The 13176-nt window shown below is 37.6% G+C and overlaps 1 protein-coding gene across 1 annotated transcript; it reads right to left on the bottom strand.

Annotated features, from left to right (window-relative positions):
- Positions 1-5259: 5259 nt before the first annotated feature.
- LOC118730043 (olfactory receptor 6C2-like) lies at positions 5260-6195 on the bottom strand. Its single transcript, XM_036457725.1, has one exon. It carries the CDS (start codon positions 6193-6195, stop codon positions 5260-5262), a length of 936 nt encoding a protein of 311 aa, XP_036313618.1.
- Between the last annotated feature and the right edge of the window lie 6981 nt (positions 6196-13176).

Below are 13176 nucleotides of genomic sequence, written 5' to 3'. Positions count from 1 at the left end.
GTTTGATGTAATACCATTTGTTTGTTTTTCTTTTATCTCCCCATTGTGGCTGCCTCTTTGTATTTGTTTCTGTGAATTTTTGCTATATTTTTGTATAACCTTATGCTATAGGTTATACAAAGACTTTGGGGCTCAGAGGCATGGTCTCCTTGGTTGCCTAGCTAGTTGCTCTAGGAATGTGGCTTGTGTGGGTTATGTAAGTCATCCTGTGGTAGTTGAGTACTAATGGCTCTGTGGGTGGGGGTGCCCCTGCAGCTGGCAATGAGCAGCAACCCCAGAGTAATGTATGAGCTGTTATGTGGGGGTTGGCTCCACAAAGCTGAATTTGCCCAAACAGGGTCTGTTGTCAGCCAAGATCTCTTTTTGTATGTGCCTGTTGTCTAGCTAAATTGGGTCATGCTCTGATGTGGCCTGAACCACTGGTTATATTGGTTCTGGGGACTTTTGGGAGAGGATCCAGTGCCTATAAATGTCAGGCATTGACAGTAAGCGATAGGCCCTGAGCTACCTATTTGGAGTACAGAGCACCAGTTGTAGCTGCCTTTGAGGGCTGTTGGTGTGCATGGAAGGGGCCTGTAGAGCACAAAGGCTGGTTTTCACTAGCACCAATTCCAGGGGCAGGTCAGCAAAATGCCCAACCGTCCTCAAGGTTTGCCTACATCTGTTAAGCTCAGTCACTGAAAGATCCTCTGGCAGCACATGTGTTACTTTAAGAAAGCTCTCAGTGAGTCACCAGGTAGGAGTGACAGCTGTTTATCAGATTGATGCAGATTCAAACTCTGTGGCAGTTCTGGTATTGAGGCCCTTCAGAAACAGTGTCAGGGTACACCATTGTCAACTGCCACCCATTGTGTGCCCGTGGACACTCTGTGGTGGGGCCAATTCTCAGGGATTAATAAGGGTGAAACTAGCCGTGTTTATCAGGCCCAAACAGACCAAGATTTTGCCATGCGAAAGGAGGGCCCCACTCAGGAATGGTGGCACTGGTCTGGGATACAGGTATTAGGACTTCTGCTTGTCTCTTAAGTAACATAATAGTGCTGGTGTTCAATGAGGTAACATTTTGGGTGGTGATATAGGATGCAAAATAAGCTCCTTCTCCAACCTGTGCTAGAAAAGATGAACTATGGTTTATTAGTAGATTGGGGCCCATAACAAAGACATAGGGGTGAATGGTGCAAATCAGGCTATTGTCAGTATGATTATCAGCAAAATTCATACTACAGTGGGCAGAGGAGTTCTAGTAGTCACCGTGCCACGATTTCAAAGGGCTGAAAACATGGCCTCATCTCCATAAAGTTTACTGGATTGGCAAGTCTAGTACTTGAGGTCGTGGGGGACTCATCCCTCCCTCAGTCCAAACTATAGGCATGCCTGTGTGCCGATGTAACTAGTGTTTGATGCCCGGTGTACCAGAATGTCTGTGGTTGGCTTGCAAATGACCATGTGGGCTCTAATCTATAAATTGTTGGTCCCCTAGGACTGTCTAATGAGCATGATTTTCTTGACTTCCCAATGGAATGCCTCAGCAGAGAGTCCCACTGCTTATTTTGCTTACACAGAGGGATGGGAGGCACAGTAGCATTAGTCAGATTGCTATAAGCCAGACTGCCTGCTGAGAGAAAGGTTGTATATATATATATATATACACACACACACACACACAATAGAGGCCCGGTGCACAAAATTTCATGCACTGGGGGGTGGGGGAGGTCCCCTCAGCCCGGCCCCTGCGCCCTCTCACAGTCCAGAACCCCTGGGGGGATGTCCGACTGCCAGCTTAGGCTCGTTCCCCAGAGAGTGGTTCTAAGCCAGCAGTCGGACATGAATATTGCAGTCTGGACCTTACTGTTCACCTGCAGCAGAAGCAGGAGAGGATTCTACTACAGCTGCTGCACTCACCAGCCATGAGCACAGCTTATGGCTGAGGGGCACTCCCCCTATGGGAGTGCACTGACCACCAGGGGGCAGCTCCTACATTGAAGGTCTTCCCCCTGGTGGTCAATGACTGTAATAGTGACTGGCCATTTCACCATTTGGCTGATTTGCATATTAGGGTTTTATTATATAGGATAATTAAAATGATTATGTTATGTTAATCAAGAACTTGATTACTTTAAATAAATAAATTACTTAATACTGTTTAATAATAATAATATATAATCTTTTAATCTAATGTTTTTGATTATCCTCTCAAGGTTTGAATTTTAAGAATTTTTTCCTTGACCTAGAATTGGCTTTATTAATAGATCATTCCAATAGGCTCTAGAATACCTCAAGTGTTTGTTTTATCTCTCATGAAGGAAATTTTTCTGCTTAACATACATGAGAAGCTTTGGGAAATAATAATAACTATATTGTGCTTTCATTTATAGCTCTAATTGTTATTCTGGGATATTGTGTTTTGCCAAAAGGACAAGATACCATGTCATTTGCATTGCTCCATAAAGTATCTCGAATTAGCCGAAACCGGTTTGGCTCAATGGATAGAGCGTCGGCTTGAGGACTGAAAGGTCCCGGGTTCGATTCCGGTCAAGGGCATGTACCTTGGTTGCGGGCATATCCCCAGTAGGGGGTGTGCAAGAGGCAGCTGATCGATGACTCTCTCATCGATGTTTCTAACTCTCTATCTCTCTTCCTTCCTCTCTGTACAAAATCAATGAAAAATATTAAAAATAAATAAATAAAACAAAATAGCAAATCCCAATACTCTAGCTCCCCTTAAAAAAAAAAAAGTATCTCGATTTATAGAAGTACTGGCAGGAAAAATCAGAAGAAACAAAATAAAGTGGGCATAGTGCAGATAGAAGGAGAGCCCACAAAATTAATGATAAGAAGGGCACGCATTTTTCCTGACCCTGATTTTCCTTTAATTCTTGCCCATTTGTTCCCAGAGATTAAGATCTAGCATCAGGGAACCAAGTATTATAAATTATAAGAGTCTGTAGCAGGCTCATTAATTGCTCCGTGACAGAGGCACTGTGATATACTGCTGTTTTCTGTGAATAGCTCTTGTCCCATTGTGAAACCTTAGCTGAGAAATAATCCCTAGAACAGTGGCTGGCAAATTCATTAGTCAACAGAGTCAAACTCATTAGTCAAACTCATTATCAACAGTACAAAGATTAAAATTTCTTTTGAGAGCTGAAAATAGACTTCTGCGCATGGGCCATGAAGTTTCAATCGCACTGTACCTGAGCACCCAGAAGTGGTATTTTGTGGAAGAGCCACACTCAAGGGGCCAAAGAGCCACATGTGGCCTGTGAGCCGCAGTTTGCTGACCACTGCCATAGAACTTGGAAATCCCAAGCAGGCTCCAATGACTTACTGCGCAGTTACTTTCGCTTTCTTACTCTTCATTTTCTTTCTTTCTTTCTTTCTTTCTTTCTTTCTTTCTTTCTTTCTTTCTTTCTTTCTTTCTTTCTTTCTTTCTTTCTTTCTTTCTTTCTTCCTTCCTTCCTTCCTTCCTTCCTTCCTTCCTTCCTTCCTTCCTTCCTTCCTTCCTTCCTTCCTTCCTTCCTTCCTTCCTTCCTTCCTTCCTTCCTTCCTTTCTTTCTTTCTTTCTTTCTTTCTTTCTTTCTTTCTTTCTTCTTTCTTTTAAAATATATTTTATTGATTTTGTACAGAGAGGAAGGGAGAGAGATAGTTAAAAACATCGATTAGAGAGAGTCATCGATCAGCTGCCTCTTGCACACCCCCTACTGGGGATATGCCCGCAACCAAGGTACATGCCCTTGACCGGAATCAAACCTGGGACCTTTCAGTCCCCAAGCCGACGCTCTATCCATTGAGCCAAACCGGTTTCGGCTTACTCTTCATTTTCAAGGTTTCTGCCATGTCTCATTGCATCCCTCCTTACATGGGGCACCACTTGCCAGTGCTGATTAGCAGACCCTGAGCTACAGATGAATAATTACTCTGACTCATGTTTCTGTGAAATAGAGGGCTAAGGGACTGCTTGGCCATAGGAATCAAACAGCCCCATTTGCCTGCCTCCTCAGGCTTTTATTAGAACAACAACTTGAACTAAAATTAACTATTAGATACTATCAGTAAGGTAAGCATCCTTGAGAGAACACATGCGTTTGCAGTGTCTTTTAAGCAAGAGCATCCAAGACTAAACATAAAGATTCCAGTAAAACACCCAGGGGCTCAGATTTGTGTGGAAAAGTCAAGGCAGGGGCAGCCACCTTTGGCTAGCTCCCCCTGGAGGCTCCTTCCCTTTTGAAGATTCCTTCTTACAAACTTCCCAACCAAATTCTGTGCTTCCCCACAGAGAGTAATTAAAAAGAAGAAGGAGAAGGAGAAGGAGAAGGGGAAGGAGAAGGAGAAGGAGAAGGAGAAGGAGAAGGAGAAGGAGAAGGAGAAGGAGAAGGAGAAGGAGAAGGAGAAGGAGAAGGAGAAGGAGAAGGAGAAGGAGAAGGAGAAGGAGAAGGAGAAGGAGAAGGAGAAGAAGAAGAAGAAGAAGAAGAAGAAGAAGAAGAAGAAGAAGAAGAAGAAGAAGAAGAAGAAGAAGAAGAAGAAAAATGAGAAAGTTATACAGACATACCCCTTCCCCCAAATGACCTCTTCCATTCTGCCCCCACCCTTTACCTTGGGCCTTCACCTCTCTATTGTCTGTGTCCATGGGTTATGCATATCTGCATATAAATTCTTTGGTAAACCTCTTCCCTCCCACCCACCCTCACCTTCCTTCTGAGATTGATCAGTTTGTTCCACATTTCTATGCCTCTGGATCTATTTTAGTTCATCAGTTTATTTTGTTCTTTGATGCCACATATGAGTGAGATCATGTGACACTTGTCTTTCTCTGACTGGTTTATTTTGCTTAGTATAACACTCTCTAGGTCCCTCCATGCTGTCTCAAAGGGTAAGCAACATTTTGATGGGAGGACTGGAAGAACAGTTTAAATCAATTGTTTTCTTTCAAGTCGAAGAAAATAAAGAACAACAAGTGTTTATTTCCTTGTTTGATTTGTATTTGTTTTAGTTTTCTTTATTTCAACTTTATAGATTATAAGTAACATTAGGCTAATATTCACTAGAGAATTATTATTATCTCTTCTGATTGGGATCTTACCCTGAAAGAAGTTTGCTTGCAGGAGGATTAAAGGAGTGAACCCACATGGTGGAGGGCATTCATTCTGGGTGCAATTAGTGTTTGAGAAAGTTCATGTGAATAGGGATCAAAAAGAGACAAACAGATTTGTAGCGTAATGATTTATGCTTAGCTTGATATATATATATTTGAACATTCTCTTACTTGTTTGAGACCAATGCAATATTTTTGAATGAGTCACTGAAAGCTTGTCTCACTTGTTTGTTTCTTAGAGTGTAAATGAATGGGTTCAACATAGGAGCGATGGATGTCATTAGCAGTGTCACACCCTTGTTAATAGTCACTGACTCCTTGGCTGAAGGTTTGATATAGATGAAAATACAGCTTCCGTAAGTGAGTGAAACCACAATCATATGGGAAGAACAGGTGGAAAAGGCCCTTTTCCTCTGTTGGGCAGAGGGCAATCTTAGAATGGTCTTAGTGATGTAAATGTAGGACAAAACAACACACACAAGGGTGAGAATGAAGGTCAGCACAGCACAGACAATAACCAGCTGCTCGATGAGCCATGTGTCTGAGCATGAAATCTTCAACAAAGGAGATACATCACAGACAAAATAATCAATGGCATTTGAATCACAGAATTTCAAATTTAGGAACAAAGTAAATGGTGAGAGTATGATCAATAAGCCAGCCATCCAACAACAGAGGACAAGGCTCTTGCAGACTCTGCTGCTCATCATGGTCACATAATGCAAGGGTTTGCAGATGGCCACATAGCGGTCATAGGACATCACAGCTAACAGAAAAAATTCAGTTACTCCAAAGACGTCAGTAACAAACAATTGAACAACACAAGCATTATATGTAATTGATCTGTCACCTGTTGCTATGTTGTACAAATATCTAGGGATGCAAGCAGATGTAAATGAGATTTCTAACAAGGCAAAATTCTGTAGGAAAAAGTACATGGGTGTTTTAAGGTGGGAGTCCACTAAAGTGAGGGATATGATGGTCAGATTCCCAGTTATACTCAACGTGTAAGTGAGAAATAGAAAAGTAAAAATTGGAACCTGAAGTTGAGGGTCATCTGTCAGTCCCAAGAGGATGAAAGTTGCTATTGTGTGGTTTTTCATTACTGAATTTTATTTAATGTCATGTAAAGTTTTGAGATATTCTATTTGAAAAGAGTGATATCAAAGCCAGATTAAGATCAACAGTGACTATTAGAGACAGCAAACTAATTCACATGCAGTGTCTTCTATAAATTAGTGGTTGATATTGCCAACACTCTGGTGGGCCTTGCTACTTAATTGCTTATTGTTTTGTGATAGATATTAAAACATATTTTAAATAAAAAAATTGTTTTAGCACCATCGTTTCCTTTTTTTATTTCAGTTTAACTTATATCAAAGACTGAACTTTCTCACTTGGGTAGTTTTGACCTGTATAATGTTTTGTGATTCGACAAAATTATAATTTCTTCTTATGTCTAAGATTTCTTACCTCAAAGGTGAGTATTTAAATGTGATGCCCTTTTCATGTCTTTCAGTGAAGATCTGGTCACGACAAGATGGAAACATGTAAGAAGTAATCCGGGCTCCAGGCACAGGCGCTGTTGGTCCACCTGTAACTTGTATTTTACATTTTGCCACTATGACCAAATGCGTTTACGTTGTTTTGTTTTTATGTTTTAACATGTAGCTTACACATTGTTGGATGACTCCTCTGACTCTCCTTATGTTTCTCTGCTAGTAATTTATGCTCAGTGTCTAGGGGATGTACAATACAGAGGACTTTACTGCATGATGTATTTGCTGTAGGTGAAGAAATGTCAGGCCCAATGATGTACAGTTGGGAAAAACTCACATTTTTTTAATGCTTTCATTTTGTTTGGTTAAGCATGGAAACTCTGACACCTTTTTGCCACTATTACTAAGTCCAAAGTCAAGTCTAAATTACAAAATATACTCTCCATGGACATGTCTTATCGTCTCCCTCAGTCTTAGCCTCAGCGGCAGTACATTGAGATTAAGAGCAGATCCAGAGCACCTTTGTCTGTATGACTGTCGGCAAGTTTTCCAACTTCTCAGGCATTCAGTATGTTAATCTACAAAATGGAGATAAAAACAGTGTCTACCATATTCACCTAAAATGATAACCTTAAAATATAAATATTTTACATTTCTATAAGATAAATGCATTTAATTAAATTCTATTCAATTTCAATCCAGTGTATTTGTGTGACTCCCATCTTTAAGTCCCTTAGTTTTTGTATTTTTGTTCTATTATTTCAAAATGTCACCTACATTGAAATAGGTTTATGAATGTACCATAAGTTTAAAATCAATTTCCAACACACTTCTATGTATCTCTTTGTTTTGTATAAAATCTGATGCATGGTACATGCTTCATATATGGCAGTTGTTACTTTCTGGCCTCTTAATTTATGTGCTGTGAACTCAAAATCCCAAGTGGGACTTACACTTTGTATAACCCATATAGTCTTCTTTCTATTCCATGTCCCTTCAAATAGAAAGAATAAATTCTATTTATTGAGAATTTACTTTGTGGCAGTTCTTGTAAAGCATTTTATATTGATTATCTGTCTGAAAAAAAACCTCTTCTTATCTTTCTCTTTCCACATTCCATCTTTTCTTCCCAGTCTCTCCAACTATCCAGGTGTAACTATATATTTGTGATTTTTCACTCGAGCATCATTTCTACTGGAAAGTCCTTTGGCACGCCATTGTCTGTGTTAAGTGGTCCTCATTTGTGCTTCCATACAAATAACTGTTATTTCCACTTTAGCACTTCCTCTGAGAAAGTGAGTTTGTTGAAATCAGGGACTGTTGTCTTCTTCTTTACTGGGATAGCTGCCAAAACTAACAATCTGAGACTTAGAGTCCATGGTAAGACATAGTGTTGTATAAATTATATACACACATATATATGGATATATATTATTCATTTGCCTACACATTCCAACCTATATTCAAGTTTCATCTTGCCATACTTATTTTAAATTTTACATATACTTGTATTTAACACTGAGGACTTTTATTTTTATTTTTCGCATTTGAAACAATAGTTTTGCTGGTGAATAAAGTCATGCATACCTTGAAATATCACCGTTTTTGCTTATGTCATTATTCCCTGCTTGCCAGACTGTTAACTTCCTTTGCTCTAGCTCTCAAGCAGATAGTTGTATCTTTCTCGGTGGCTATTTTTTGTTTCTTTGAGGAAATCTATAAGATATTTAAACTGGAGGTCAAGGAGTTTGCATATCTGAATATGTAATTTGTTCACATGCTATTCATTTTAAATTATAAATATTTTACATTTTTATAAGGTAAATTAATTTAATTTAGTTCTGTTTAATTTCAATCTAGGGAATTTGTGTGACTCCAGTTTTTAAATCCCTCTTTATTTTTGTTCTTATTTCAAAATGTCACCTACATTGATATAGATTTATGAATGTACCACAAGCTTAAAATCAATTTTCAACACACCTTTATGTCTCTCTTTGTTTTCTATAATTGTTACAATGTCTTCAAAAGTATCTTTTTATAAACATTATTGCATAATTTCATAATAATTCCTGGAAATGAAATTTTAAGGAAAAAGGAGATAATAATTTAGAACTTTTGTAATCATTTACCAAGTTATGATTAATAAACTTTGTATCAACCTTTCCCTTCAACTCAAAGTGTGACTGTATCCACACCACACTGTAATGACTATGATGTTTAATGTGCCTTTTCCCACGTTTGTTGACATTTTTTATTTGGAACAGGTTTTGGTGCCACTGAATATTCACAATTTACACTGTGGAATATTTATCTGTTCAGTCTACATTTAAAGATTTCCTCCTTGTCTTGTTGAAGATAAAGATGTTTCCCTTCTCAGTTTTACATTTATGTCTCTTTAGTGCATATTTTAATACTACTTTAAAATCAGAGTCCAAGAATCTTCTAATTATTGATTTGGCTTAATGGTTGTTCTATAGTTTTTCCTCAGCTAGGACACTTAGTTGTACTAATATACTCAAATACATTTTTAGTTTTGAAATAGTATCTCCAGGATTTGAATGTCTCATTTATAAATGAATAAAAAACAAGGTGCTTTTCAATTTCCTAGCAAAACTCTAGTAAGTTGTTATATGATTGTCACTTGTTCCTTTAAAATATTCCTTTTCTCCAGAGTTTAGAGCAAGGTCATCTCTCACTGTATGACTGGGTAATACAGTTAAACCTCAACGTTTACTGTCACCTCCGTTGAAAGAAGAGATGACAATGGTATTTTTGAAGAACTTGAACATTCCAACGAATTGTAAGGACACATAATAACTAAATAGATAATTTTAATTAAAGGAAAGGATACTCTTTTCAGCCTTTCTAACCCCCTTACTCCCGCTATGTACTTAGTAACCTTGTGGATCCTAGAACTTTACACTGTAACATGCTCTTTCCTCTACCCTATGTGGCAGCCCTTGTTGAAAAATATTTTTTATTTATTCCATTTATCAATGCTAGTTTTTAAGAGGAAAAGTTTACAAAAATAGTTTGCATCTTTTAAATATTTTTATATTTTAAAAAGTGCAAAGAAAGCTAATTTTCCCAATATTATGTCACGAGCTGTCACATCAGGTGATTTTAATGTAGATATACACTTTTCTCTTTAAAGAGGAAAGTGAGAGTGTGGCAGAGATAACTTCTCACTGCATATAAATTCACAGTATCTTTATGTGAACTATAAAAAGCAGTATTGAATGATGCAATTCAGAAAAACCTGTGGATCTTCATATAATAATTCACATATTAATTACATCTGATTTTGGTAAGTCAATATCAAATCTTCTCAAAGAAAATTAACACCCAGATTTACCAAAGATGAAAGTAAGTGAAATAGCCAATGTACTTACTCGTCTGAGAGTTAATAGCTTCAGATGACTCTTCAGCAACCAGAATCCTAAGGGCTAATTTGAGGAAGAGACTCTATTAGAAAAGGTTTGTATACAATTTTCTTTGGGTTTATGACTCTGCTTACCCTGACCCATGCTCTGGGAGGATCTAGCACTCTTTGAATTTTTCATCTCCAACATGAGGAGATTTTCAAACTAATAACTTGATGCCTAGGGAAAGTTTTCTACTCTTTCTTGGTTGAAAGTAAAATATTGTTCAACTATTTCCCCTTTTTGCATTGAAATCATTGACATTATGACTTTTCTGGATAGGATAAGAGGCTTTCACCCTATTAAGACTTACATTTGATTTATTTGCTGTACCTCAAACTAAATATTAAACAACTGGGTCCTTGGTGACACAGGTACAAACATCACTAATGAGTTTCCTTTGTAATGAACGAGGGCAAAAACACTGAAAGATGCAGCAATGGGGGCCCTGCCCCTAGAGACACAAAGATGTGACAATAGCAACAGGCACAGGTCAGGATAAAATAACAAAAAACCAGAGGTCAAGAAGTGGGCTGCCTTTCCTGTATTTCTTCCCAACTACCCATGGAAGCTGAGAGATCACACAGCTCTGTTCCACCTCCTGTTTTTCTCAAGCATTATAAAAGATAAAATAGAAAATTAGAAAACTCAAAGCAAGTGATAATTCTTTTTTACATTTTAAAGAACTATATGAATATTTATGACTATTTAAAAAATAAAAATACTATTATTTCCAAGATAAGGTTGTGAACGCCGCATCCATTTGAGGCTAGGGTTCAAGGTCTGGAGAAGGGTCTGTGCACAAACGGATACACTACCCAGGAAGTATACATTTAGAAGGCATGGGGGAGCCAGGAGGATAACTTACTCTCCAGTGGAGAGGCTCTCTGAATCCCAGGATCCATTAGCTTTTATTTACTAGAATACACATTTGCCCTTTAGCAAAGCAAACAGGCATATCAATGATAAATTTTGGTAAACAATAAAAGGATTATCAGGTTAGGCCAGGGGATTGCCTTCAGCCATTCAGCCAAAGCAGGGCAGCATTATGCTGATTTTCAGCCTTTGCTGAATAGCAAAGTCAATTAGCCTTCCAGCAGAGAGGAAAGGGGAGAGAGAGAGAGAGAGAGAGAGAGAGAGAGAGAGAGAGAGAGAGAGAGAGAGAGGGAGAGAGAGAGAGAGAGAGAGAGAAATAAATGTAAGAGAGAAACATTTCATGGTTGCCTCCTGTATGCAGCCCTACAGGGTCGAACCTGGAACCTGGGTATGCACACTTAGTGGAAATTGATCTAGTGACCCGTTAGTGCATGGGACAACACTTCAACTAACTGAGCTATCTGACCTGGGCAAGATAGCATTTAAAAAAATATAAATTTACTGGGATAACATTGGTTAATAAAATATAAGTCTCAGGTGTAGAACTCTATAATACTATATCTGTATACTCTATTATGTGCTCACTACCTGGGGTCTAGTCTCCTGTCACCTTGTATTTTTTAAATTTTTATTTTTCAATTACAGTTTACATTCAATATTATTTTGTATTAGTTTCAAGTATACAAGCATAGTGGTTAGACAAGCATGTACTTTATAGTGTTCACCCTGATATTTCCAGTACCCACCTGGCACCATACATAGTTATTACAGTATTCTTGACTATATTTTCTATGCTGTATTGACATCCCTATGACTATTTTATAACTACCAATGTACTTCTTAATCCCTTCAGCTTTTTCACCAGTTCTTGAACCCCTTCCCCTTTGGCAACTATAAGACTTCAAATACTGTGTTGAATAAACACCAAGAAAAAGGACATCCCTGTCTTGTTCCTGATATTAAGGGAAACACTAAATTTTTCCCTGTTGTGTGTGCGTTTGTTATATATGGTATGACATATATTGAGGTATGTTCCTATTGTGCTAAATTTTTTATCATAAATGGGTACTGGATTTTGTCAAATGTTTTTTTGCTTCTATTGATATGATCATATAATTTTTATCCTTCATTTTATTTGTGTGACTTATCACATAAATCAATCAATTTGTTAATTGATTTGCAGATTACCAACCTTGCATCCCAGGAATGAACCTCATTTGATGATGGTGTATGTATGATCTTTTCAATGTATTACTGATTTCTGTCTGCTAATATTTTGTTGAGAATTTTTAAATCTATGTTCATCAGGAATGCTGGCATATAATTTTGTTTCTTTGTAGTTTTCATATGTGGTTTTGTATTAGAATAATTCTGGCCCCATCAATTGAGCTCAGGACTCCTCCCTCCCCTTAATAATTTGAGACGGATAGGTGTTAGTTCTTTGAGTGCTTCATAAAATTCACCTGTGAAGCTATCTGATTCAGGACATTTTTGTTGTTGTTGGGACTTTTTAAAATTAAATTTACTGAGGTGAGAGAGAAACATTCATTGGTTGCCTCACATACAATCCCAACCAGGGATAGAATCTGCAACCTAGGTATGCGGTATGTGCTCTGACTGAGAATTGAACCCATAACCTTTTGGTAATCAAATGTAGGCAAATTAACTAGCATCAAGCTAGATTTTGGTATTTCTTAAATTTGTATTTCTATATGCTTGTTTTTTTATTATTTAAAAAAATGTGTGTGTGGTTTTGAAAAAAAGTTATTGTGGCAAGAGCACTTAACATATCTTTCCTCTTAAAAAAAAATCATACTGAAAATGAGATCTTTTCTCTTAAAAATTGTGCATTATTTTTGACTTAAGATACAGTGTTGTAAAGCAGACCTATAGTTCTTATTAATCTTAACTGAAACATATGCCTGTTTATTATTAATTCTCTATCCCTCAGAACTTGGTAACCACCATCTTAGTTTTTAATTTTATAAATTTGACTTTTTAGACACTTCATGTAAGTGGGTTTATAAAGTACTTGTCTTGTGTCTGGCTTATTTTACTTAGTATAATGTCTTAAAGGTCAATCCATGTTGTTGCATGTTGCAAAATTTCCTTCTTTTTCTTTATTTTTAAATCCTCACCTTAAGATATATTTATTGATTTTCAGAGAGAGAAGAAGAAAGGTAGAAAGAGAAATATCCATGTGAGAGAGAATCATCTATTGTTTTGTCTCCCGTATACACACCAACTGGGAATAGAACATGGAACCAAGATATGTGCTTTGGCCAAG

Source organism: Pipistrellus kuhlii, unplaced genomic scaffold (assembly GCF_014108245.1).
Source record: "Pipistrellus kuhlii isolate mPipKuh1 unplaced genomic scaffold, mPipKuh1.p scaffold_m20_p_3, whole genome shotgun sequence".
Lineage (NCBI taxonomy): Eukaryota > Metazoa > Chordata > Mammalia > Chiroptera > Vespertilionidae > Pipistrellus > Pipistrellus kuhlii.
Note: the sequence above shows the minus strand (reverse complement) of the source record. Positions and strands in the feature narration are given on the sequence as shown.

Coding starts and splice junctions, on each gene's coding strand:
- LOC118730043 (XM_036457725.1), bottom strand. CDS start 6,195: ATGAAAAACCACACAATAGCAACTTTCATCCTCTTGGGACTGACAGAT.